Source organism: Dufourea novaeangliae, unplaced genomic scaffold, assembly GCF_001272555.1.
Source record: "Dufourea novaeangliae isolate 0120121106 unplaced genomic scaffold, ASM127255v1 scaffold89, whole genome shotgun sequence".
Classification (NCBI taxonomy): Eukaryota; Metazoa; Arthropoda; class Insecta; order Hymenoptera; family Halictidae; genus Dufourea; species Dufourea novaeangliae.
In genome coordinates, this window is record NW_015373988.1 from 2,319,768 (window position 1) to 2,346,898 (window position 27,131).

At 34.1% G+C, this 27,131-nt stretch overlaps 1 protein-coding gene across 1 annotated transcript in view; it reads left to right on the forward strand.

Moving 5' to 3' along the window:
* Positions 1 to 3,977: 3,977 nt before the first annotated feature.
* LOC107187613 overlaps positions 3,978 to 27,131 on the forward strand; it is a 107,729-nt gene continuing 84,575 nt past the window's right edge. Inside the window, exon 1 of the mRNA XM_015575748.1 lies at positions 3,978 to 4,270. Within this exon, the coding sequence (XP_015431234.1) occupies positions 4,192 to 4,270 (79 nt within the window). The 5' untranslated portion in view covers positions 3,978 to 4,191. The remainder of the gene's footprint in view (positions 4,271 to 27,131) is intronic.

A 27,131-nucleotide genomic window follows, 5' to 3' on the forward strand; every position in this document is an offset into this window, starting at 1 on the left:
ATAAGGACTACATATGGTTTAAATTCTTAATATTAGAAATATCTTAATTATTGTAATTATAAAAAACAAAAACAAATATTTCAGTTATGTATTATTGGTTAATTTAATGTTTTTATTGGTACTTTGATTTATATTACCGTATAATCAATATTATACTACTATATATTATTAAATATAATAAATGTTCCAGTTTTAGTTACATTAGTAAACATTTTCCATTTACATTCAATTTTTTACTGCTCTTTTGGTTAATATTTCCATTTTGAAAAGAGAATGTCATGATGAACACTTCAGTTCATTTTTTTGAACCAGAGATTGGTTTCATTAGCAGTAAATGGTTTTCAGTGCATATGCCATACAATATTACTCTTTAAAGTAACCACTGTAACGAAATAAACTCACACAAATATTAACATTTTTTTAATACTAAAACTTGCACTTTAGGAATGAAAAATATGAAATAATCACTTGCTTAAAATCTGAAGTCTAATTATATGTGGAAACAATTAGTAATAGATAGGGCTGTAAAGTTCGAGTACTAATAAAATTTTCAAAATTACATCCTATTTCATAATAGTTTTATTCTACATTCTCAATTTAATTGTATACGCATATGTATAGAATCATCTCCTTGGTTTAATCACGAAATACACTTTTTTTGAATACACACCTTACACAATACCAGAATGATGTTTAGGCATATAGTTATTGCTGTTTCTATAAGTAATTATAAAGTACTTTGAATAATTATAAATGACAATTATTTGACGTTTAATTAAAAATTGATCAACAACAATCGACGCCTAAATCGAAGTATTGCCGTGCAACAAAATTAATTTTTTTACGAAATAAATATTAGCCGAATAATATTGGATCTTCATGGGGTACATTTGTAATATTTTATGTCTGATTTATAAGGTAAATGGAAGTGGTGCGTAATATCGTGTATTGTATCTATTAGATGTGTATTGTGCGAAGTATATTCTGGTACGAGGAACTGTGTTGCTTCTGATAGTTTATAGTTGCTTTCAATAACTTTCCAGTATTTATTAACAATTGTTGTATCAAATTATATTCGCGTTTTTTCATAAAAAGGGAACAATTTACACCATTTGAGTGAATTCAACTGAGATTTCAGTGTCCTTTTATAATTTCAAAATGGCCGAAAAAATCGTAACTGTTGCAATGAACTTGTAACATAAACAAAACGAGAATATTTTTAGGTATTAACAAATTTATTGGAGGATAAATATGAAGTTACTACAACACGTTGAATAATTATTTAAATGACGACTTTTTAAAGAATTTTCGGGAAAATTAGAAGAACGTGTTCGATTTGTTTTTTATTTATTTCTTTGCACCAGAAGAAACACAACTAATGTATTTTTTTTAAGAAACTTATCTTCAAATGAAAAGTATACATTCTTAAAAAAAACAAATATTCAAGGTATCTGATTCACTTATTCAAAAGTACTAATAATTGAAAATAAAGTTCCAAAATAAATTATTTCACACCATTATTTCTTATTTTCATTTCAAATCAAATTTGCCCAGGTCTGGTACGGTCACGTACGAACAGTACCGTGTGTCGACTCCTTCGTCGAATATCGAATTCCTGCAGAAAGCGAAAGAAACGGGGGGAGATCAGTTTTATACCTCTTTGCTGCACGCCGTCGGAGGTATACACAAGCCCCACCTTCACCGTCCCCACCCAGCTATAGTTCTGGTTCCTCGCGGAGCGGCAACACCTGTCGTTACTACAGCGAACCGTGGGTGCTTTCTGTCAGTTCGCATTCAATCTGGCTTGACATACACACAACACCGGTGGGATAGTATACAACGCTCCCGTGTTCGCTGGTGACTTTTATCGCCCCTATCAGACCCATTGTGTACAAAACAGTGCGCGATACTTTGCACACATTGTTTCTTCTCGCACGACGACTGGCAGAACGGGGAACACACTTGCAGCAATTGTTCTCCGATTGGTTCGCGTGCAAGCATGGTTTAATCGGGAACTGTTTAAACAGATGACCAAATATTTGACAATCTATCCAAAATTGCATGTTGTTCTCGTATTATCAATGAAAATTCGTCAGGTGTCATCGATACACTCTGCTCGTTTCGGGTTCACCTGTTACGCGAAGTGACACGGCGCGTAGGTGTTAGCACGTGGTAAGACGCGTCTGTTACCTCACAGATAAAACCGATCGATTCTATATTAACGGCTACAAAATAAAATAACGTTCTTCGATCTGTTAAAAAAAAATCAAGTTCGCTCATATTTCATCGTTGACAACTGCGTCGGTGTTTCAAAAAACTCACGGCGCTGATCGCACAGACGATGAGTCAAGTTTTCAAATGATATGAATAAAGATTACTTCTAACGGACTAAAAAAAAAACACTATTCACGAAGCGCTGTTATCTTCGAGGTAACTCTAAGTCGTGTATTTTCGAAACCGTGGAGAGATAATTGCGAAGCCGTCGTGCACCCGCGGTTGCGCTGAGGCGCGTTCGTGAAATGAAGTCGTTGATAAAGAAAAACAGAGTAAAACAACAAGCCACCACGACGTAGGTGAAGAGAGAAGTACTCGAATACGTTGCACAGTGATCACATAACGTATCTACGACAGTATGAATCTACCTAACATAGCTGTAAAACGTTTAAATTCTACCTGACATTTCATACATTCGAATGTTTCCTGTTCGTGGTTTTCGGTTTCCACCGTTGCGTTCGGTCCCAGCTGAAGAATCGTTGGGGATCCTCTAACCCCGCGTCATTTGGATCATTTACCAGGGGGGTCTCGACAGCACAACACTACAGCGTATGGTGGCCGTGTGGACGCAGAATCGTTTGCTAGCCGGCAAATATGCTCGTCGAGGAAATCGTATGCATATTTCGTGAAACGACCATATCGTCCTTAATGACGCGCTATCTGTTCTGGTTGTCCATATCGTGGAGAAGCCGGAGGCTCGGGGCTCGTAACTTCGGCTTTACGTAATACCGTTTGTGCGACGACCAAGTTTCTTTCAAGGTTATGGCACGCAGGAAACGTTCCTTCTAACGAGACCGGCACACACACACACGGTGGCGGGGCCCAACGAAAATCACGATTAATAATCGGTAGCCCCCGTGGACACGTCGACGGTCACACGTCCTCTTCCCGCAGATCGAGGATCATCTGTTCCGGGCAGTGCTGCCGCCACGGGACTTCGAGACGGTTCACTAGCGATTCGAGACGAAATATCGATGTGACATTTTTGCGAGAAGCGATAACACGGAATTGTTGCGTGCAGCCGGTCGCAAACATCGAACCGTACTGTCTCGATGGGAATATCGTAAATTATTCTCTAGAGACACGTGGCAACGTGATAATTTATACTCCTTATATCTGCGCCCATGCAAATGTATTAACTAAAGGAGCATGATTATATGTCGTTATGATCGAGGAGGATGTAAATGACGGACCCGATTCGTCGATATCCACGGTACATCGAGAAGATCCTACTAGATGATACGAACGTTTGCTTCGAACTTATAGGACATAGTATGTCGGTATGGGTTTTGAATAATCCGTTTCACGAAATACTTCGACAAGTCGAGAAAAAAAAATCGATCTCGAGAAACGTTTCGGTAAATAGTGCCAACAGATAATTATGGAATCTGGAGTGAAAAGGATCCTGGAAATACGGCCCTACTTGTTTAACACGAAACGTTGTTATTGTAACTTTACGGCTCGCGATTGGGAGGATATTGTTAATACCAACGATATCGTGAGAAAGTATTACATCGATTATATTTATTTCGAACGACGGTTCTGACGTCGAGTTCGTTCGGTCTGATAAAGTGAGTTACACACAGATCGAGCCTTAAAAAACGTCGAAGTTTCATCGAAGCTGCACTGGACAATCTTCTAATGGTTAATTCGATGAATCAGTGCGATCGTCTCTGATATTGAATCAGTAAGGAACGCGGTACGTGTGGCAGATAGCTTGCCGTTTTGAATTAATTCGCGTGGAACGTAACAAACGTTCTCCTAACGCAGAAGAGAAAAGGTTATAGGGGAGACCCGTTCCTCGCTGGTGGAGTTACTGCGCTTGATCGTTCGCAATTGCAGTCATATCTATCATCCGGTGAATTTCTGATCGTGACTAGACTGGTGGAAGTGGAAGACGGAAAACGAGGTGCAACGATGAGTGTCAGGGTCGTCGTAAGCGTGACGGAAATCGCAGACATGAATCCGAAAGATCGTTACGTGGTCGAAGAAATAGGTAAGCGCATACTTATCCTCTAATAACTGGAATACTTTGTTAGATAAAGACTGTTTTCATTAGATCACCTGTGTGCTTCCAACGAGGCAGTTACTCACGGGCGGTTGTCCCGCGTGTTATTCGCCACTGTAACTCTTCGTTTCATTTATCTTGAATGTACTTCAACCCTTATTTTCTTAACTTACATAGGAGCAGTACATTTGGAAATGGTGTACGAGGTGTGATCAAAGAATATTAACAACTTTGGTAATCTAAAAATTCTGATTTTTTGAAACTTTGTAGGTTTGTAGGGAACCGTAATAAAACTGTCGGGCAATTTCTTTTGCTGCTTTTTGGTTCTCTGGGCCGAAAACACCCCTTAAAGATTAATGTGTGGTTTCTTATTTCTCTGTATATCTTGAAAACTATAGTAGATATAAAAACATTGTTGGAGCGAAATTGAATGGCTTTAAAAAAATTTGTTTATTCATTTATTTATTTAAATAACAAATTTTTGACAATTTTATTGCGTAGTTCTAGATAGCATAAAAGTCATTAAATTTTCCTTGTAATAATTTTTTATATCTAGTATAGCTTTCAAGATATACAGAAAAATAGGAAAGCACACATTAACGTTTAAAGGATCCTTTTCACCTTGAAGAAACAAAAGGTAGCAAAAAAAGATTGTCTGATGCGTTTATCGAGGTCCTCTACAAACCAGTAAAGTTTCAAAAAAATGTGAATTTTTCTATTTGAAGTAAAACATATAATTCATGTAAGTTAAACAGTGACTGTACTATGCGAGGTAGTCCTTTGTTGATGATGTGCACCTGGTCGAACGTTCCTACGACTATTGAACACAATGATATAAATCCTTTTATGAGAATCTATTGAGGATTGATAAAAGAATACTAAGAATTTTTGTTTGAAATTTTGTTGAACGAAATTTACAATTCATGCAAGTTAAGCGCCGACAGTGCTCTTCAAGGTAGTCCTCTGCTGATTATGTGCACCTGGTCCAGCGTTCTTGCCATTCTCAAAAACATCATCGGAATTCCTTTTATGAGTATCTGTCGAGGAGTGATAAGAGAATACTAAGAATTTTTGTTCAAAATGAAACTCACAATTCACGTAAGTTAAACGTTCGCAGTAACCTTCAAAGTAGTAATTTGCTAATAATACGCCTTTAATTGAGCCTTCCTAGCAGTATTGAAAATATTGTCGGAAATCTTTTCATGAGAATACGTCGAGGGTTGATGGAAAAAATATGACGAATTTTATTCACTTCACAAAATCGGTGTCGACGCACATATTGCGTCAGTGGTGGTAGATTCGAAGATTCATCACTGTTTGCAGAGTCACAAAGTTAATAAAAAAGAATCTTCACTGTTTCGAAATGATGGATGGCTACTCCCTGTCCCGATAATGCGCCATCACAGCGCCATGTTAGGTTAAAGAATTTTGTATCGACAAAAAATTCCTATAATATCTCATCTTCTTAGTCCTTGGAATTGTAATAAAACTAAAAGGGGGAAGATTTGCTGACGTTCACGTAATTAAAGTGAATGCAACACGGGATCTGAACAGATTCTCACAAAAGGGCTTTCAACGTGTTCTTGCAGCGTTTCTATGAATTGCAGGAATGTTGGACCAAGTGCATATTATTACCAGTGGCAACTGTTGGTTATTATCTGATCACTATAAAGATGTCCATTCCACATAAACATTCTTAATATTTTTTTTATAATAATATAATCATATTTAAAGTTTTACAGTTCAATATCTGTGTAAATTCACTTGAAAACTAAATCTTTATTGAGTAATTTCTATGGATATTAATTATATCTTAATTTAAAAATTAAATAATGAATACAAGGCAACAATTTACAATTTAAACTAGGGTTTTTTTAACAATTGGTTTATACCAGGTTTATTAGATGTATATTATAAGTATTAAGTTGTTTTAAAAAATTGCGCTTAAAGAAGCGCCTGTCGGATTGCAACCACGTTACATTGATGTCCACCAGTTGGTCTGATTTTCTCGGTTGCTTTTACCCGTAAAAATAATACACTTATCTTTCGTCTATAACAGGCTATTCATAATCTTCTACACATATTAAACATATTCAGATTTTTATAAATTAATTTACAAAGACAACAGAAATTTATTTCTTTTCTGTACGATTGTCTTAGGAAGTAACAAAATAAATTCTGTATCAAGTTTCATTAAAATATGTGAATTATTCTGTTTTTTTCATCGTGTGTACCATAAGTGCATAAAATCTAGTTTAATCTGTTAATCAGGTCAAACCACTTTGGAAAATATATTTAAATACAACTTAATACAAGTTGTATAGAGTCGCAATTTTAGTTAGTCATTTCATTTGCCTCTGAGATTAATTAATGTCCGAATACAGTTTAGTGTAGCATTTGATTTCTTTATTTTGGTTTGAATTGTCTTCTTCCAATTTGATTTGTTGTTTTAAGTTCTAAAAAGCATCCAATCAGTGTGATGGTTATTAAATAAATCGAAGTAAACTTTGATAACTAGACTGCGGATGTTTATGTAAATTCGAATTCTTATAGACCAATTTTCTATTAACTTGAAAATAAATAAATTTTGTTACTAAATATTTTCAGTTTCCATTTTGCTACATATTATACATTCGAATGCATCATAAATTCATAAACATCCGCAGTCTATTTATAACGCTATATTATTCAGAATTTAATTACATACTCAGCATATATAAATTGTTAAACAGTTTTTGTACATTCTATACATATATATAAATTGTTAAATAGTTTCTGTACATATGGTCAGTTAATAGCAACACTGGAATCATTATGAAACGTGCGTCCGTTTACAAGGTCAGCGGATGATTCGATGGTTTTTGTTCCCATGGTAGCAACAAACTCATAGAATTGTGGTTTTAATCGGCATCAAGATTAACAGAAGCATACATGCGAATATACTTAACACCTTTTCATAAATAGATCGTTATATAATGAATACAAGAATAAGAAACAGTCGTTTGGTTAGTTATAGTCTATCACATTTCCATGTTATGTCTATTATTTCTTATAACTTTTCCGTTATGTGTTGGCAATGTATTTATAGTTTATCTATTACTTGAAATCTATCGATTTATGTATTACAAAACAATTTCTTTAGCAACTAGGTATAAGACGGATCATTTTCTATCGTTGACTATCTTGCACTTATCTACAGTACAGAACAAACTGATGGAACACAACGAATAATACATACTTCATTTAAACATAATTAACGATACTAACTGTGCAATATTTTCTTTAATGTGTTCTTATTGGAAGTAAAATGAAACAACAATGTTCCTTTTGGGAACAAAACGGTTTACTGTACACGTAAAATATATAAAATTTTATTCCGATAAAATTATAAGATATTGGACGTGTACTCTGTAAAGGAAGTAGAAAATAATTATACGTATTTAGCTACGTTCATTTTCTTTTGAGTAATATTGATTCAATGTTTGGTAGTGTTTCAAATACCTTCATACCTTCTTGGTTCAGTTCCTTTCATTCTGTCACAATTCTTCTACACTATTGAACTGTCTACCGTCTTGTAATTCAACTTTATCTGAGGCCACCTTGAAACACTTTCAAGAATATTCAAATATATTAAATGAGCAGATATGCCACTCGGGAACTATATTTTTCACTTGCAATTCTTACTGCATGTTTTTCCGATTGTTCTTCTACCACTTGAATATACTTGTCACTATTTATTGAATCAAATACAAAATTGATTTTCATGACAATTAGAAGAATTAGAAGAACCCACCTTCGATGATCTTGACCTTGACATATCTAGTGGAGGTCATCCTCCTAAGTGACCTTTTAAGAACGTTTCTTCCTAAGAATGTTTTAGCCGTCGGTCGTTGTTTGTTAAAAAGTTATTAACAGAAAAAAAGATTTGTCCGTATATTCGTGCTGGCAATAAGTAGAAACGGAATGCAATGAACAGACGTGTTAGCCAAGTCACTACCCAGTGTTAATCGCGCACCCAATATCCCACCACATACCACCCAGTGCCAACAACGCACCCAAAACAGGAAAGTAGTGGTACCGACAGTTTTTTTTACGAATATCTCAGAAACTGGGGCCGACCGACAGTTTCGTAAAAGGAAAAAGTTAAAAAATATTAAAAAATCATCGAAATCGTCGAGGAAGTAATTCTTCGACAAATTCACCTGATAATCAATTGTAGTCCATATCAAAACACAACTGCCGCTCAAACGAAGCGTTCCGCCATTTTGTCGCATACTACAGCCTATACACTGTCTGCCTGCGTTACTACTGACTAATGTCAATGAAGATCGGGCAGGAGCCAATGGCACCTGGAAATGCCAAAATCGTTCGTTTGTTTTTGCCAAATAAATTATAAGCCGTCGACAATATATTTTGTAGCCCGGGATACATTACACTTACACAGAAACGAAGGACGTGTAACGCCCGAGATCGGAACTGGTTTCGCGTGAAAGGAAGCGCTCTCTGGCATATACATGTGCAGCCGTTTTGACTCGATAAAACGAAAACTGTGATTCGGGGAACCTTCGTTCGCCAAAAAATCTTCCATCTGGAAATGTACGGTCAACGCGATCCTTATCGAACTGTAGCTTGCGTTTAATGAAAGGGCCTTGGGTAACTGGTAACGAGTTTTTATTACAACCCGCGGGTAAAGTGTAGGTAGTTAGACCTCAATTAACCAAACACCGTTTAAGGGCATTCACGTGTTACGATTACAGAAAAAAAATTGAATTTTAATTAATTCCAGTACAGCTATCCATTGTTTAGTAAGAATAGGCACTTGATAAGTAAATAATTGCGTGTATACAGTTAAGGAATATCGTTTCATTATGTATCTTTTTATGGTGAACTGATATACACGAAGTGGTCTGCTTTGTGCAGATTGACTCTTCAATTGATATCTTTTGCAGAGGAACATAAAATTCTATGGAAATCAATGATGCTAAAAAAAATTAAAACACCTGGAACATTTGTTGCTACACTTTTTCACTAAAGTGTTAAGTAGCTTTTGACTAATAGCCTTTCTTTAACCTTTTCTGATTTTAAGGGGATACTCTTAATTTACACGTACAGTGGGTGATGAAATTGTTAGAGCCACAGTATGAAAAATATGTTGTTTTGTGTATGTGTAGAAATAAAATCATAATGTCAAGGTTTTTACACAATTGTCCAGTAAAAATACACGAAGAAATTAAAGCTTACGTAATTGTAAAAAATACTGTTAAAATGGTGAAATTGTCAGTTTATGCGGGTGGCTCTAAGGATTTGATTACCATTTTGATTACTATTTACTATTACAAGTAATAGTAATATTCACTTTGGCTACTATTTGTTTTTCTTTTGTTATCGTTTATAATAGAAGAATAGTTTTGTAGTATTAATTCTTTTCCTTTATTCGTAACTCTGACCGGATATAGGTACTGCTACAACTTAAGCACCAATGAAAATTGTTACGGGAAGGTAAACGTCTCAAATGACTGTGGTCAAATTCCTAAGTTTGCTCAATTCGCTTCGCTATCTGCTAAGATAATAAATAGCGAATTAGATTGATATGTGGTAAATCTTAAGATTAGTGGCTATGAGAATTAGTTTGTTGTTCATACACCAAGAGTTCTTATGTACCTGCGTCATTTTAGAAGGCAATCACGTGTACGTTCCATGCAAAACAAGTGTATATAGCGATGTAAGCTTCTCATCTTGCATGTTTGTTCACGCGTTTCACGGTTTCGTTTCACACTTACGACTGGTCACACATACAATTAATAGATGTATTATAAAAAAAACACTAAAAATTCACTGTACGCAGCTGTAAAATCTGAAGCAGTACATCGAATAATAGAAATTGAAGAATTATTTCGCGATTTTACTCTGAAATTCTATTAAAGAACTATTTAAGATTTTATATTGTCGACTTGAAAGTTATGCTGGTAGCGTTTCATTACGAGAGAAGAATTTGTTAGTATGCAGTCAAAGAATTTTAATGTTGGTAATTACCGATGAATTGCAGAAAACAACGTATTACAAATCAGATTAATTACAAGAAACATCGACATAACCTTCGTTCAAGAGAAAACGATTTTCATGGCCATTTCTTTTATTAATAATACAATATCGTGGGTTGTTAATATTTTTCGAGACATAAAGCCGTTATGTACAAATACGTTTTGCGAGTAGCAGTTCTTCGACCAGATTGATAGATTGCGTTATTCTTCGCTGTGGATTGACGTATTTATTAATTTGTTATCAAGAATGCTTCCTGCTATAATGGACGTTCGTTATAATATATGACGTAGTTAATCAATGACTAGATAATTATCGCAATAAATTTCTTAAACCTTCAGTTTCTTCAACATTATTTTACATATATTTCAATTTCGTTTCTGATATACCTGTGATTACCGAGTGACTCATGATAGAGGGAACTACGTCAACTTTAGTTTTTTTTCTTCTGTTTACAGACTATTAAGTATTTCACCTAAAACTTCTTTCGAAAACTCACAGACATTAATCTGTGTTCGCTTAAGTGAATGCAAACACCCACCGGAAGTACGGCATTTACGATCGAATAATACGAAACAATTGACCTCTGTAATCATCTCGAAAAGATTGTTACGAAATTCCCGAGATATTCCAACAACTTCCGTTTTCAATTATCAGATAAGGCGATTAACTTTAGGTATCCGTTTGGGTAGTTCCAACTGGATCACGTATATTATTAAGGATTATATAATGCTCGAGGTTTAAACAAGGAATTAAATGATAATATTTTGAATCCGATCGTCAAGTGGGATCACCATTAGATGTAAACCGAAAGTTCGTAAATTTGCTTTATCGAGTAAAAATTGGTATCTTTTTATTCCCGCCGAATAACCTTGGTATTAAAGTATAAAAATCGTTACGTATTCTTGGGTTAAAAATGGCCACCAGCACTTAACACCTTAACGACGGGGCCATTGCGCCGATAACGTATAGCTAAAACTGGAAGCAAAGACAGAAAAACTTTTGTAAATTCATTTTATTAACAGCAAAACTGGTGTTCAATTGGACGCACCATAACGTCATCAGTCGTGAAGGTGTTAATATTGGCCTTAAATACAAACAGTAAATATAACGTGTTTGACAGTTCTTATCATGTTTTATTCCGTCTGATCTACAGTCGTGTGTTAACTTATTTCTCAAATTTTCCAAAACTATACTCCTTTTTTTCATGTCTGTGTTTTTGAAGAAAAAAAATCAGTACAGTACACTTTTCGACCTAACTCGTAGTGTCAAAACAGAGGGCAAATGTTCAATTTCATACCTCTTTAGCATTAGTGCATTAGTCACGTATTGTAACTTCGTAAAAACCTTTCTAGTGTCAAACAATCGAATTCTTCATTGTTTGACCACTACATTTTTTTATTGTTAAAAATGTAAAAGTTACTCTGTTAGACACAGTGGTGGCTCACAACACATATTCTGTACTTATATGTATATTCTTGTACGATAGCAGATATTTGAAGAATCTTTGTACACGACTCCTTGTGATTTGAAATAAGGTTTTAATAGCCCTCTTCCTGAATTCCAGAGTTTGATTGCTTTGAATTGTATACTTGTCTGTCGAGATTGTAGGTTGCGAGACTTCAAATTCAGTGCCGACAATCCATTTGGCTTGCAGGAGGAAGTGGAATGCACGAAATGATAATACATTAATTGCGCCGATACTGAGAAAGGATCACGCTAGTCCTGTACCAGTTAGAATTGACGCCAGCTTATACAATTTGTATCCAAACTATTTGAAATGTTTCGTGACTAGGAGGTTCATTTGGAGTATGTTCTGAGGAAGAATAGTAATGTATAGCGTTCCTTCCAAATTTCTTCAGAGAGTGCAACAATTTTTTGATTCTCTACTGTACTAAGCTGTTAGTGGCAAGAGGTAGTAGTGATAGTTCTACAAATAGCTTATAATAGTGTTTATAACTACAATGTGAGTTATAGATATGTACATACATATTTTTTAGAAGTCTGGTGGATTTAATACCTACCAGTATGAATAAACAAGTGCTCACGATATGATATTGTACTGTTAATGATGCAAGGTTGTGCCTGTTAACAGTATGCCTTGATTAGGTAGACTGAAGTCTACCTTAATTTCTATTATAATGGAGTTTGTTCAGTAGGATCAGAACCCTCTACTGATAGAAAAAGACACTTTAGAATTCAGATAATACTTACTATATTTTCACTATCCACTGGTTCAGTTAGTTTTGAGAACAATTGCACTCCACTTAGTCCACTTAATAGTACACTGTATCTCACCAGTAGGTTTAACCTTTTCAAAACTTAGGAAACATAGTGCAGGAAACTTCACTGTTCACTTAAAGCCAAAGGAATGTTATCTGATAAATCACAAAACATGCATCTATACATAGTTCTACATGAATTTCCTCTTGATCCTTGAATGATGCGGTCTGTTGACTTCCCATTGTTTTTCTTCCTGTGTACATTTCCTGATTGTACAAAAATATATTCAATATTTCAAATTGAGTAGCAATTATTAAGTTTAATAGTGTTGGAGATAGTGCAATTGATTAATGTTAATTGTTATATGTCATAAATTGAAAATGCAAAACGAAAGTTATTTACGACTCCAGCTAATATTTTATGAGTTTACTTACTTTTTATATCTTACAATTATATAGTAATCAACTTGTCAATCCTTTGTTTGTGTATCCGGAAAGATCTAACAGATATATTATTGATTTTATTTCTAAATTTTGTGTCAATTTTTTTATCTGTTATATTTTATAGTAATATAATTCTATTACATTTATCATATTGAGAACCATACTGATTGGATTGATTATTGAATTTCAACTCCCCATTTTCAGTTACTCCAAAAGAGTACGAATACTGACAGACATGGAGTGACAAAGCCGCATAAAATTCTGCTTCCTATCCGATAAGAAATGCAAATATGCCTTATATGTGACGAAAGATTTTTAAGATTAGTGTTGACTTAAAAAAGAACCCCTCTAAAATACGACTTTGTTTTTTCGAGTATGTGTGTGCATGTGCTTGTTTTCCCTGCACGTGCAATTATTGTACGCTTCTGAGTCTTCTACATCTTCGTTTAAAAATAATGTGTATACTGTTCTTAATACAAATTGACATTAGTTATTTCTGAATTGTTCACAGGAATATGTTAAATTTTTTTATGTAGAAGATCTACCATGTGGAAATAATATTTCTAGACCATCTTTTTTCTTCATTGTTATCTCGATGCTCATTTGAGTTATAAAAACAGAGGGCTATGTAGTCGCGTGTATGTTTTATCAGACAAAAGAATAAAAATTCAGCTACAATACACAATCCGACCTTGAGACAACAGAGCATGAGAGAATTGCATATCAAATCATATCGAAAAAAAACTTCTTTCGCGTGGTGAGTGACTTGAACGGCTGCGTCTACTTCCGCGGCGAGACCTTGCCTCATTCTCCTTTTCACAGTTGCCCGAAGCACAACTAATATATTATACGAATCCATGTTTTTCTCAGTAAAAATGATTCAGATCGTTTTTGCTGATGTACGAAAACGGGAATGAAAAAATATTTGCTCCCTCGGGTTAAAAATTTTATTATAGCAAGTGCAATATACAATTTTTTCAATTTTACTGTATCAAGTAGAAAATACACATTCTTTAATTATATTATATCAAGTAGAAAATACACATTTATCAATTTTATTATATCAAGTAGAAAATATACATTTTTTCAATTTTGTTATGATTTTGCATGTATTTTAGACATTTTGGTTTTCTGCGAATGGGAATATCGGTGATTTATTTATGATGTACCTACTTCTATGAAACACATAATACAAATTGGACTCGCGAATAGGAATGTACATACATCTGTCCACCGTGTTATGAAACCTATGATTAGCATAGAAATAAAATGAAAATATACGACACTTCATTTTCTTGCGCACGTTATTTATATTCTTACTTCTCTGACGTTAGTGAAAATATTTCATAATTTCAGGTCTGGAAGGTTGCTCAGTCATGTAATTAGAAAATAAACAGAGTTAGAAGAAAATGTTAAGTATCAAAATTCATCAAATCGTGCCTTTTGACAGGAGTAACATAATGCATACACAACGTTAGACATATGATGAATAGATTTAGGTGTCCTTATAATAGAACGGTTGACATATTCGTGTTAATTTGAAATGAACATTTTTGGTAACAATTATTGAAACTCTCAATGTGCTTGTTATCATATTATACAAATAAAACGAAATCGTCAAAAATCGGCTTGATAGAGCTGCACGCTGTTTCTCGTAAGTAGATCAAGAATCTTTCCGGATAGTTCCGGAAATGGCAGTGCGAGAAGGTCTCACCACGGAAGTAGAAGTATCCGTTCGAGTCAGTAAACGCGTAAAATTACTTCTTTTTGCTATAACTTGATATGCAATTCCGTGTCGCGAATTTTCTTCCGGTAGTACTCTAAGATATCGTTACTATTTATCCTTTTTTATCTAATGAAACGTCGATATTAAGTAAAATCAGGTCAATCTCAAGGCAACAATCGTAAAACAGGAAGTAAAAATAGTATTCTGCTCCGTAGTAGATTTCGTGCCTAACACAATAAAAATAACAACGTGGAGTAATCTTTTCTGTTGTTTTTTTTTTTCAATAAAAAATATTCGAACACAGGTGCTTCGACTTTGGCCTTGAATTTTCCGCGAGCCTTACGGTCTTAACATATTAAATGGTATCGAACGGTTTAAGTGAAATAATTTATATTTTAACGCAATTTCACGACAAACAATTGTGCAATATAACTTAATAATCCGACAGCTTTAGGTACTCATGCATAATCCCCCGGCAGGAAATATTGTTAGAGATAAGATAAAGGAGGAGAATAATCAGGTTCAATCAAACGTGCTCAAGCTCAGTCTAGGTCTCAAGTAAATAATACATTTTTTAACACCGTTCGTTGGAAACAAGTTGGAAATCAGGTCAGATAACACTTGTGTGAATGTTACCATTGTTTTCTTTTGATACGTTCAATTTTCATTACAAACATTTGAATCTTGAAACCAGAAACTATTGGTCAATGGTAAAGATGATTGAACAAGTATTAGGAACAACGCTACAACAGGTCTTTAAGCAACAGCAAATTGTTTTGTTTTGTAAATAAAATTCGCGTTCTTTAATGCTCAGTATTAAACTAGCACTGATTATATAAATATGAATTTTTTTGTGAAAAGTTCCGAACTATTTAATTAATAATTTATAGGCTTCAATCAATAGTACCCAATGAATATTACGTTTATTATGCATAGTTTGTATCAATAAAGAGCTGCTTTATATAGTCAAACTCACATCTGTTTAATTTTTTGGTCTAGTGTAATGTTTGATAACGTGTCTTAGGTGCTATATTTGTGTTATCAGTCACCTAAATTGTTCGTTTCAGTAATAATCATATCCCATACCAATTGCAATTATCTTACCTCTGTGTGCCTGCTCTGTGGCCTCTGTTTTGGTTTTTGTGTTTTAGAGCATATAGTCCAATATATGTATATCCTTTGTAAATGGTACTTTAGGATCTTCGTGAAGAGTTTGGTTAGAAATGTACTCTGGGGCGTTTGCCATGGTACGAAGGGTTTTCGACTGACAGGTTTATAGGATTTTTGTATTGGATGGTTTGGCCCAGACATGGTATTTATAATGTGGCAAAATAAAATTACAATAAACGATTCTTATGTCTCGTGTTATTCACTCCTAAAGGTTACGATAATCGCCTCGTTCGATTTAAACACGTGTCTGGTGCTGTTTCCGTATTCCCAAAACTGACATGAGTAATGGAAGGCTATCGATACGTCTGATACTGGCGTTCAAATAATTCAAACAGTCGCGACAAACCAATTAGCATGCCAAAAAGTGTTTCCAGCTGGGAAGACCTTCAGAAATGGCGACATGTTGATGCAGGAAGAAACGATTCAGAAGATGAGTCTCATTGTCAGTACTCTTCTGTACTGACAATCAGTTTTACACCTTTCTTATCTTAGAGTAATATTATGTAAACGATATGAATGGATTACTAGTAACTGATAAATAATTAATAATAATTTAACATCGTAAATCCATATTTAACCCACCATTAAGGACAATTTATAGTTTATTAAGTTTACTAAGTTTACTAAGTTTACTAAGGACACTAAGTATACTAAGTCCACTGAGTTTACTGAGTTTACTGATTTTACCGAGTTTACTGAGTTCACTGAGTTTACTGAGTTTATTCTGGTTATTATGGAGAACAGTGTTTTTGATTATCGTCAAAATAAATATTAAAGAATAGCTGATTACTCTTTGATACATCTGCTAAGAATTCCCTTTTCTCTTACTTTTGATTTTTATAATCCCTTCTGTAAAAGAACAAAAATTCCGAAAAAGTTATTGGCCCTGATATGCCAAAAATTTGCTTTTGTTGTAAAGTATACTTTTTCCTTCAGAACATTATTCTATTTAATATCCTCCATAATATTTTTTATTTGGAATCATTTCAATTTTTAATGTGCTTCTTAGTCATTTTTACTGTCCGTATATGGCAGGACGATGGGAATATTCGGGTTAATATTATCTGCAAACTGATATTCTTCTCTGTTGCACTTATCGAATTCTAATTCGACTGTCATTCACTTGTGTGCATTTCTGAAACTGTATTTTCGACGTTCAGTTTTTTCCAGTCAACTTCAAATGCTTCAATTCCATTAGCATATTGGTAATGGAACACAGAATGTTAAAATCCTGTATATAACGAGAACATAACTTATAATTTCGTTACATAATCTATATTACATTGTTGATTTCGTCTCGGTAGAAAATTTAATCTGTTAGGCAAAGATAATTCTGGTTATTATTGTACGCTCCTAATTCGATTGTAATCAGTTCTGATGACGCGAAGAACTGTGTATATTCTAGCTTTTAACGGAATAACCAAATCAGGAAAATTCTACCATCAGTATTGACAATTATATTTACCACATACCTATAAGCGTACCTGAAAATATGTTATTGACGCATTGCAGCCGAGGTCAAACTGATTGGCAGTCTACCCATGAGTTCATAATAATTCAAGTCTCGTTCGCAAGCAAGTGTCATGTTACTGTTATTATTATTATTATCCTTTATTTATTGTATTCGTTAATGTCCTTATTACTGTTACTGATATTGACAATATTATATATCACCATCGCGTTGATCGTTTCATACGTAAACGTGTCGTAAATTAAATAAAATCTAATTAATAGACTGCCTATTTATGTAGTTATAGGCTCTGTGAAATACAATAAAGGTATTATTGCAATACTTAATTAAGAATTGCAAATTTAATTTAAGTATAATTCAATCTACAATAATGGTAAAAACTTTTGTACAAATTTATTTAAATAGTGCATAGCACATGACCCATGACTAAACAATTCAGTTACTAATATTTTAATAACTGACAGTGGCCACAAATATTCGGACTATTGAAATTAACTTAAAAAACAATTTAATATCCTCCATCTGTAAAAGAACGTGCAACGGCACGTTTACATTCGATCGCTTCTCATTCCAAGCCCATCGATACTCTTTTTAGATCCTTTTTTTTCTCCATAACGAAAGGGAAAACTGGTTATCTATCGACTCGTGTTCGATCGTTAATAATCAATATTAAGTAACGGAGAACAGAAAAAAAAAGAACAGGAAATTGTTTGCTAGGTGTAAGATTATTCTTGTAGCGACTTGCATAATAACATCCTAATGTATCGTTCGGTTCGCCTTCATGATGTGCGGCTGCTTATTATTCTGATCAGTCTGAACGACGATCCCAACTAGATAGGCCTTCCGAGTACGCGACCCTTCTCTTCCTTCTTCCGTGTGCTGCGTATACATATGTACGCTGTATATCTAACGCCAAGTCCATCTGGTTATACACATCAAATTACGAATCACTTCCTGCGTCGACCACCCCACAAGATCGGTCGAGATTCCCTTTCGATTGGATTTCATTAAACGTGAAAATGTTTGCTACACCTGAGACTCCCGTTATCAACCTCTGACAATCGTTTAACGTCACGCAAGATACCGCGAGAAGTGTTTATTTACGCTTTCAATTGGATGTGTGCGAAATGCCTCGTTCCACGTGCAAGATATCATTTAAACGATACATACAGGGTGTTAAACAAAAAAAATGTGAAATACATTCACGTGGTGGATTCTAGGGGCAAAACTAAGACGAAATTCGAGAATGACGAAATTCGAGAATGACGAAATTCCATTCGAGGCTTCGTTTCTGATAAGGGATGTACATGAAGAGATACAGATGCCGATTTTTATGTAATTTTGATGAATTGATTATGGCACCAATCTACGAATTTTTCTGTATACTTGGTGTTACCTTTAGACTTTAAGGGAGGAACCACCCTTTTTGTACGAAGTGTCTCTTTTACTTATTCGCTTCTACTTCTTAAACTACAAAAGACATCGGAAAAAAGGTTAAATAAACTTTATATAGCTTTGAGCTGTCCATAGATCGGCAGGAACAAATTTTCAGAAAAATTATTTTTAAACAAAATTTTCAAAATGATTGCTTTTTTTCAAATTTTTTTCATATTGATATATGGACACGTAAAAACGATATAAACAGTTTTTAAACTTTTTTTTCGATATTTTCTGTAGTTTACGAGTTACAAGCGAATAAGATAGAAAGGGTGGTTTTCCTTTAAAGTTTAAAAGTAACAGCAACCAAGTACGGTAAAATTGGTAGCTTGGTCCAAGTGAGGAAAATTACAGAAAAATCAGCGTGTATCACTTCTCGAATATCCCTTGTCAGTTATTAATTGCTAAAAATACTGGCGAAATACGTGTTAAATATGTCTGACACGACGGGTTATTCTACTTAGGAGGCGCGCTGTTCCATTGTTTCACGTATTAGTTTCATTCATTTGATTTTACTTCATTCATAAATTACATTAGGTCATCGATCGATCTCGTGTATCAGCTGGGAATCGACTGTTCAAGTAGTATAACCCATCGCGCCAGATATTTCGCACATGTTTTCGGCAATAAAGATAGAAACACATGAAGATCACGTCACGTTAAGTCACACGATATTACGTGATTTCACGTGACGTTCGTTGAGTGTCAGCCGACGTATTTCCATTGTTTCAAATTTGTTGGAAAAAAGTTATAATTACGTCACGCTGTTCACAAATATGTATGCAACGTGATAGCATGTGATTTCACGTGACGTGATATTAATGTGTTAATACCTCGAAAACGAAGCCTCGAAAGCAATCTCGTCATTCTTGATTTTCGTCTTAGTTTGACGTGTTGAATCCATCTTGTAAAAGTGTCCTATATTTTTATTAACATCCTGCAGGTATAAAAAATAGGTACAGGATACTAATATGTCAATTCGTAATTTAAAGTACGTAGCCATGTGGCTGCAGTGCGAACAATAATGTCAAAATTACATTGACTTTGAAAATAGTATGGTTCTTTTTAGACATCTGTGTTGTTTAACGAACAAGTTTATTAATTTAAAAATAAAATAGAAGTTTAATTTTTCCTCGTTAAGGCTTCTGTTTCACTGGGTTTTGTATACCTGCAAGTAACAATAAACATATTAAACAGCGGTCAACGACAAATTAAATAACTATTAATATCAATTTATTCGACTAATCATGAGTGAATTTACAGCTTGTTTTAGTTCAAAACAATCTATAAATAGAATCTTTAAAACGTAGCGCGTTGCCGTATCGTCAAAGTTACTAATAATCCCCTTATCATTAAAAAACTACAAACCTCTGGACAAATTTTTAAAGTTTAGTGCTGGTATGCGTAACCTTGTGATAAACGTGACCTTTTAATGGAATCATTCCTCACGTGAAAGCACTTTAGTAGGCGGTCGTAAGATACCACGTAGGTACGAATGAAGTGCTACATAATTGAATCTAATGGCCCAATGACGAGTCGTCATATGACTTGCTCGAGCAAATTCGCCGTGGTATAAAGAATTCGCCTGTCTAAATCATAAACGACGACACGCATACGTTTATTAACACTAGGAACTATCAAACCCGTCATAATGACAGATTGCAAATTGCTTATTTCACGATTACTGAAATTATAATGGTGCTTAAGGGGGTATTTATGTTGACTTTGAATTTACTATGCTATATTATGCTAGATTGTATTATACATTACACGTAGATTTCGGATGTTTGATTAATTTCTGCAAACTGGGCATACGGAAAACTTTATTTACCCTGTTAAGGGTTCTAGTAGGTTCGAAATAGAAAGAAAACCTGAGTAAACCTTCTGAAACTTTCTATTATAGTGAATATTAGAGGATTGGATATTCTGTAGGAACATATATTCATTTTCTAGGTAGAAAATACGAATTATTGGTATGCCTGTGTGAATGGTTTGATGCAATTCCATGAAGTAAGACGTATTTTCTACTATATAGTAAACAGCGATGAGAGTTTATGATTATTGCATAATTTTACACAGAGTCGTGGGAAGATAACCACCAGTCTGCAATTTGTTATATGATACATCGTTAAAATTTACGAAAGAATTCGTTAAAACGGTTCTACGAATGCCAATGTATGTGCATCTGTACGTCGCCTGTGACGTTTAACTGGTTATATTTCACGTACTAGATGGCACATCTTAGAAGCAAAGGGCTTTTCGATATCTGCTTGCATATAACAAAATTGCACAACTTGTTCTATAATTTTAGAAAACACTGTACACAGATATAACTTATAAGATAATTGAAATTTTTACCAAGATAGTAAAAGCTAAGATGTAATGGGAAATAAATTATAAGAATTTTAGAGACACAAAGTTCTTGCTGCTCTCGTAATTTTATTGTTTATCTTATATAATGTAATTAATAGTTCCTTTTATATATTTTGTATGTAGAAAAAATCAAGTTTTAACAAATATCAGAAGACTCAGTCTTAAGAGTTTTGATATTTTCTTATTTTTATGTTTTATAACTTAATAATTTATACGTTTCATAATTTTCTTCTGTTCAAGAGTTTTGGTACGAATATCTTCGTATCCTTAAGGGAATTTTCAGACAGCCATTTTTCTTAGAATATAACGTCACCAAATTAGATATTCCTTTATTTATGAATTAAATTTAATTTTTGAAGGCTTGTTAAATTTTTATATATTAGTATTTAAAATCGTGAATTTGCAATAACCTTTTGCAAGCTACTAGTTACATAAATCTTACTATTCAAAAATCTTATTACTTCTTACACAACTAGTTGTTTTGCATGTTCATGTAAGAAAATATCGAAATAATCAGGCATCTCTTCAAGTAGCTACTGAATAAACATAAAATATTCCAAAAGTATTCATAGGGTTCCTCAGACATTACCTCACCAGTTTGGAATTACTAAAGTACCCTATTAGGTTCAGGATAAAGTAGGAAACTCATTGCATCTGACGAGAGTTTTGCCTTTTATTATATTTCATAGAGTCCTGTACATTATAAATGCATAAAATCCACAGTCTAATCGCAAAGTGTTTTGTAAATAGTCACGGACTGTATGTTCACCGAATGTATGGTTGCTCTGACCGCATAGCATCATCGACACTGTGGCAACGCGATGGGCCATGTATAATGCATAATGTTCTTTCGCGATCCAAGAGACGTATGGCCGTGTTGTTCAATTCACAATAATATACGTGGAGAACTCAACTCCACACTGTCCCCACTCGTCCAATTGTGAGCTCAATGACCGGAACGAAAAATCGAGGATGAATCAACCGAATCAACCCTGACTTTCAAAGTCATTGCCGTATTAATTTCTCCATCTGTCACCTATACGATTATTGTACAGTTTACTGCACATTGAGATTGATGGAGATTCTTTAGTATTGTAAGTACAGTAGAACCTAGATTGTCAGAATTAATTGGGTGATAAATATGTTTGGATAACAGAGTTTTCGGATAATAAAATGACAACTTTTGTCGCGTGAAACTTTATATATTTTCAGCATAATAATACAAATGAACAAAAAAAGAACACGTTGTATAAATGTTTATGAGTACTGGATCTTTGTAGCCACTAGATTGCATAAATCTTTTAACATACATAAGTACATCCACGGCCATAAGATACTGGACTGGACAAATGGAAAAATCGAAATTTCAAATTTTCTGAAGCAATTCCACTGATTAATCGATTTGTCTTTAAAATAGCGATCTTTAACATACCTGATGTAAATTTTGTAACATTCATAGTCGAGGTAATTGAATGCAAAAATTAATGCAGTACTGGTGGAAGTGATTATAAACTAATTTGAATGGAATAAGAGGAGAATTGTTCTAAAAAAATTCACTTTTAAAGTGCCGCGATTCATTCGGATGAATATTCTTGAATAAAATGAACACATTAATTAAACAGATATTTAAGATTGCACACAAAATTGAATACAATTCACATTTCATAGTTGAAGTGACTTTTTAATACTAATTCTTCCTTCTTGTGCGTTTATTTAATAATGGGTGTTTTGATAATCGAGGTTCTGCTGTACATGTGAAACTATCAACAATACTTAAGAGATCTGTCGGTGGCATTGCGGTTTCAGAAAATGGAACACTAGCAATGTTCCACATTCAGAAGATCCATTCTGTCATTCCTATTGTCGATGTAGAAATATTTAAATTCTACCTAGAACTGAATCGAATTATACAGCTGTTGGTAAAATTAGAAAAGAATGAAAGTGATAGCGCTACCGGAATAATACTTTCAATTTGTCTTGTGCAACCTTTCGACATTGTGTCTCGATAGCAGACGCATAAACATGATCCGTGGCCAAACGTCGCGCTGGCGTCAAAGGGGACACGTAAGTTCGGAATTTTCCAAACGAATAGGATTATCGAAATTTCTGTGTTAATGGGGAAAAGTAGATAAGGAATCGTTAGTGTGATTTCATATGGGACTGGAAGGAAAGGAATGATTAGCCGGCAGATGTTACGTATTTAATAAAATACTCGATTGTCTAAAATTCAGTAGAACAAGAAATATAATAGTTTCACAAAGTCTTCATTTTATTTGGAATTTGAAGAATGCAAAATAGTAAGGTAAATAAATTTCTGCTTGATACCAGTTTCTGTCGATTGACTAATATAAAAATCTATATTTGCATAAACATCTTTAGTCTAGTAATAACGTTCAGTATTTTATGCTTTCTAAATGTTTCACGTTAGATCTAATGTAACTACTAAAAGGTAGAATTGATGTTACACCTATGTACAACGTCTAATATCAATTCTATGGACGTTGCACGACCGTTTGACGACCTTAACATCGAACTGTTGGAATCTATGGTGTGTGTTGCCGGTTGCAACGATTATGTCAAACAAGTCATTGCGGCGGCTGCTTTTTCTTTAGTCACCTGCACCAGCGTTCATAAGTTACTGGCCATTTAATTGTTTCGAGGAAAATGCAAATTACGATTCACGTTCAATTTCTCGAAGTAATCATACTACTGTCATTTATTTTTATGTAATATTCTGACTCAACATATGCATCGGACGCTTCTCCAAACGATGTTACAAAAGCAGAAAACGACAGTCAGCTGGCAATTGTGTAATACTATTCACGGTTGATTCACCTTAACGCTGTGGAGTAGATGCGATATTAAGAACAAAATGTGAGAAATAAGGAAAAATTTTCTTGATGTTCAATAATTTTCTGTTGTAAAATCAAATATTATCAAAACAAGAAGTTTCTAAAAAACGTGTGCATTTATCATCCCCCCAAAAAATAAAAACAATAACAAAGCTCATTGTTAAATCCTGATTTGCTTTCACGTATCACTCTAATTCGACATGAAAGAAAATGTTACGTGTCGTGTGCAAATCAAAGTGCAAAGTGAATAACCATTCTATTGTACACCTAAAAAAATTGCGTGTTTACACGAAACAACTTCAGTTACTATTGTTCGGAAAACATGGAAAAGTTTTATCGTAATTTTATCTACTCGTCGTGGCTACATTACTGTCCCGTGTCTCAGCATCGAGATAAAACTTCAATAGAATAACGCAAATGTATCATACAAAAAATTCGATGATATGTAATAGGCAACATCTGTTCCTCTACTATACAGTAGGGCCTCCCGTATCCGAACACCAGAATATTCGATCGTTCTGTTATCCGAATAGAGTGTTTTGGACTAGCAACAGATGTCTCCTTCTATTGTAACTATTATAATCTTCACATACAATGTATACTTTTTTTTGTTCGATTGAATTCTACGCAATTATTTATGTTGAAAAATTTACATAATATAGCAGTCAAAAAAATATCGAAACCATAAAGATTGCACTTAAACAAAATTATTAAAATTTTTCGATAAAAGAAATATGTAAACAAAATTGTCAATTTCCTTAATTTCTATTTAAATAAATGAAGTTTACTATTAGAAAAGTGATTATGTTCCATTAAAAATTCCGTTATTCAAACACTTTTGTCTTTTAATTAGTTCGGATACGGGAGGCTCTACTATAGTACTGTTAATTTATAACCAGAGTGGCCACAGATGTTCATTTACATAATTCGTAAATTATTGTTTCCATGAACATTGAACAGTGCTGTGAAACCAAAAAACATGGCATAAACTCTAAGGGGTAATATTATTAACAAATTATATTATAATTCACTTAAAACCAACGTAGAACAATGTAAAAAAAGCTGACAATGCAAAACATTCTTGGCATTTGTAACTACATGCAGCAACATTCAAATATTCTAAAGCATATGAAGTGTTGTTTATCATAAAAAATCAAATTTTCGAATTACGATATTGCCTGTTAATTCATTTCTGACTACAATATTCAAAGAATAATCGAGTCCTCCCCGACCTACCAAAAAATATATGACATCAGTCGAAGTGGCAAAAGATGGAAAAAATTTTATCCTCTGTTATCGATGTCTGTTTTTCAGTCTTCGCCACGTTTTCGCGATTTAAAGCCTTTGCGTATCGGTTCGGAGGTGTGACGTATTGGTCCCATTGTCGGTTGCAAGAAGAATACCAGCCTCGGTTCAATGAAAATAAACGTCGGGACGAAAGGTGAACGTTCTCGAAAGAATAGAGATGCTCGTTGTGCTGGAGCCTCGAGGATTCTGAAATCGTATTGTTTACGAAAATTCCTATCGGGATGAGTAATGACGCGTTTGCTCGTACGTTAAAGAGACGTGTGTATTACCACCCGCGAAGGTCTCGCACGCACTGATAATCGTTACCGTCGACTGCATATTTTCGCTATTATTTACGCAATCTTGACGCGTCTGTCAATACGTTCTCGTATGAAAACACTCGACTTGTGTAAATGTTTCATTTCCAAGGGAAGATCTCCGGTTCGGATGTTCCGAGAATCGAGAAACGGAAAACACGCGGATAGCGTCTTACACGTTCGTATGTTTCACTTCTTTTATGTACAGTTTCGATTACTAGACATTGCATTTCTTCGAGAACATGTTGATTTGAAAATATTATATGGAAATTAAGTTGAAAAGAAATCTGAACAGATTTAGGGGAGATAAATATTTGGACCCCAGAATGTACTAAGTAACGCTTTTGAAATTTTAAAGGAGGGCAAATCAAAGGTGTAAAAACCTTGTAACTTTGGAACCGTTCGTTTTAAGAATTCTATGAGAAAGAGTTACTACCTTTGAACTATTGAATGGAGTAATAATGAGACAAGTTTTGATATGGAGAAATGAAGATTCCATTAAGTCCCTTGTGTGATGGACTTTACATTGTTTGGCTTGGAACAAGATATAAATTTAATATCATTCTTACTCTATTATGTTAAAAATTAAACAACTTAGAACGATGTCCAATTTTGATTTTTATAGTGACAATTAATATGAGAAATAAAGTAGAGAAGTATTATTACTGATGGTTTGGGTTCTAGTAAAAATATTAACTACACCAATAACTAATATATTACATTATCTCGAGTTTAAAAACAAATTAGTAGAAAGATGTTTTAAATTTGGACTATAGCAAGACCCCGCGTTGACCCGCAGCTGTATTGATACATTCTGGTATTGTATCAAAAGTTTCCACTGCTTGTGACAAAAGCACTACATCATTCTCTGAGAAGCGTTAAGGGATATTTCCGAAACACCTGCCTAATCTTAATAGCATAAATTACTTTGGACGATTATGAAACTGAAGGAACTTAAGTAAAGCCTCATATGAAATAACGGTTTAGATCATGACATTGGCGATACACGTAGATTAAAGAGATCAAGAATGTCTCGGTATTTACGATTGCACAAATACGTAAGGAATTCGAAGTGACTTCGAATAACATTTACGATGTACCCAATTTTTAATTGATACAGTAAGTATGCATAACAAAACGTTTCAACTCATCTTGTTGTTAGTTGCACTAAATGGGCTGTTCGTAATTTTTAGCGTGATAATAAATCGTCTCGAGTTAAATGGCTTGTGGAATACATTAGCATGTCTGAATAAGCTCGTCGCTTAACAACTCATATTCCAACCACAGATTGTTTGAATAGCTTCTATTGCAATCAAGATAAAATTTTATACTCCAACTAACAATTAGATACACAATGTAAACCTGCAATGGAAAAACTGTTACCTGAGCATGCGCAACACCGAGCTCGTAAAATATTATCTAAATGCGACTGATCGTTAACTAATTTTATCTAATGAACGGTTTCAAGGAATACGAAATGAAGATACCTTGCAACTCATTGGTCTTGCACA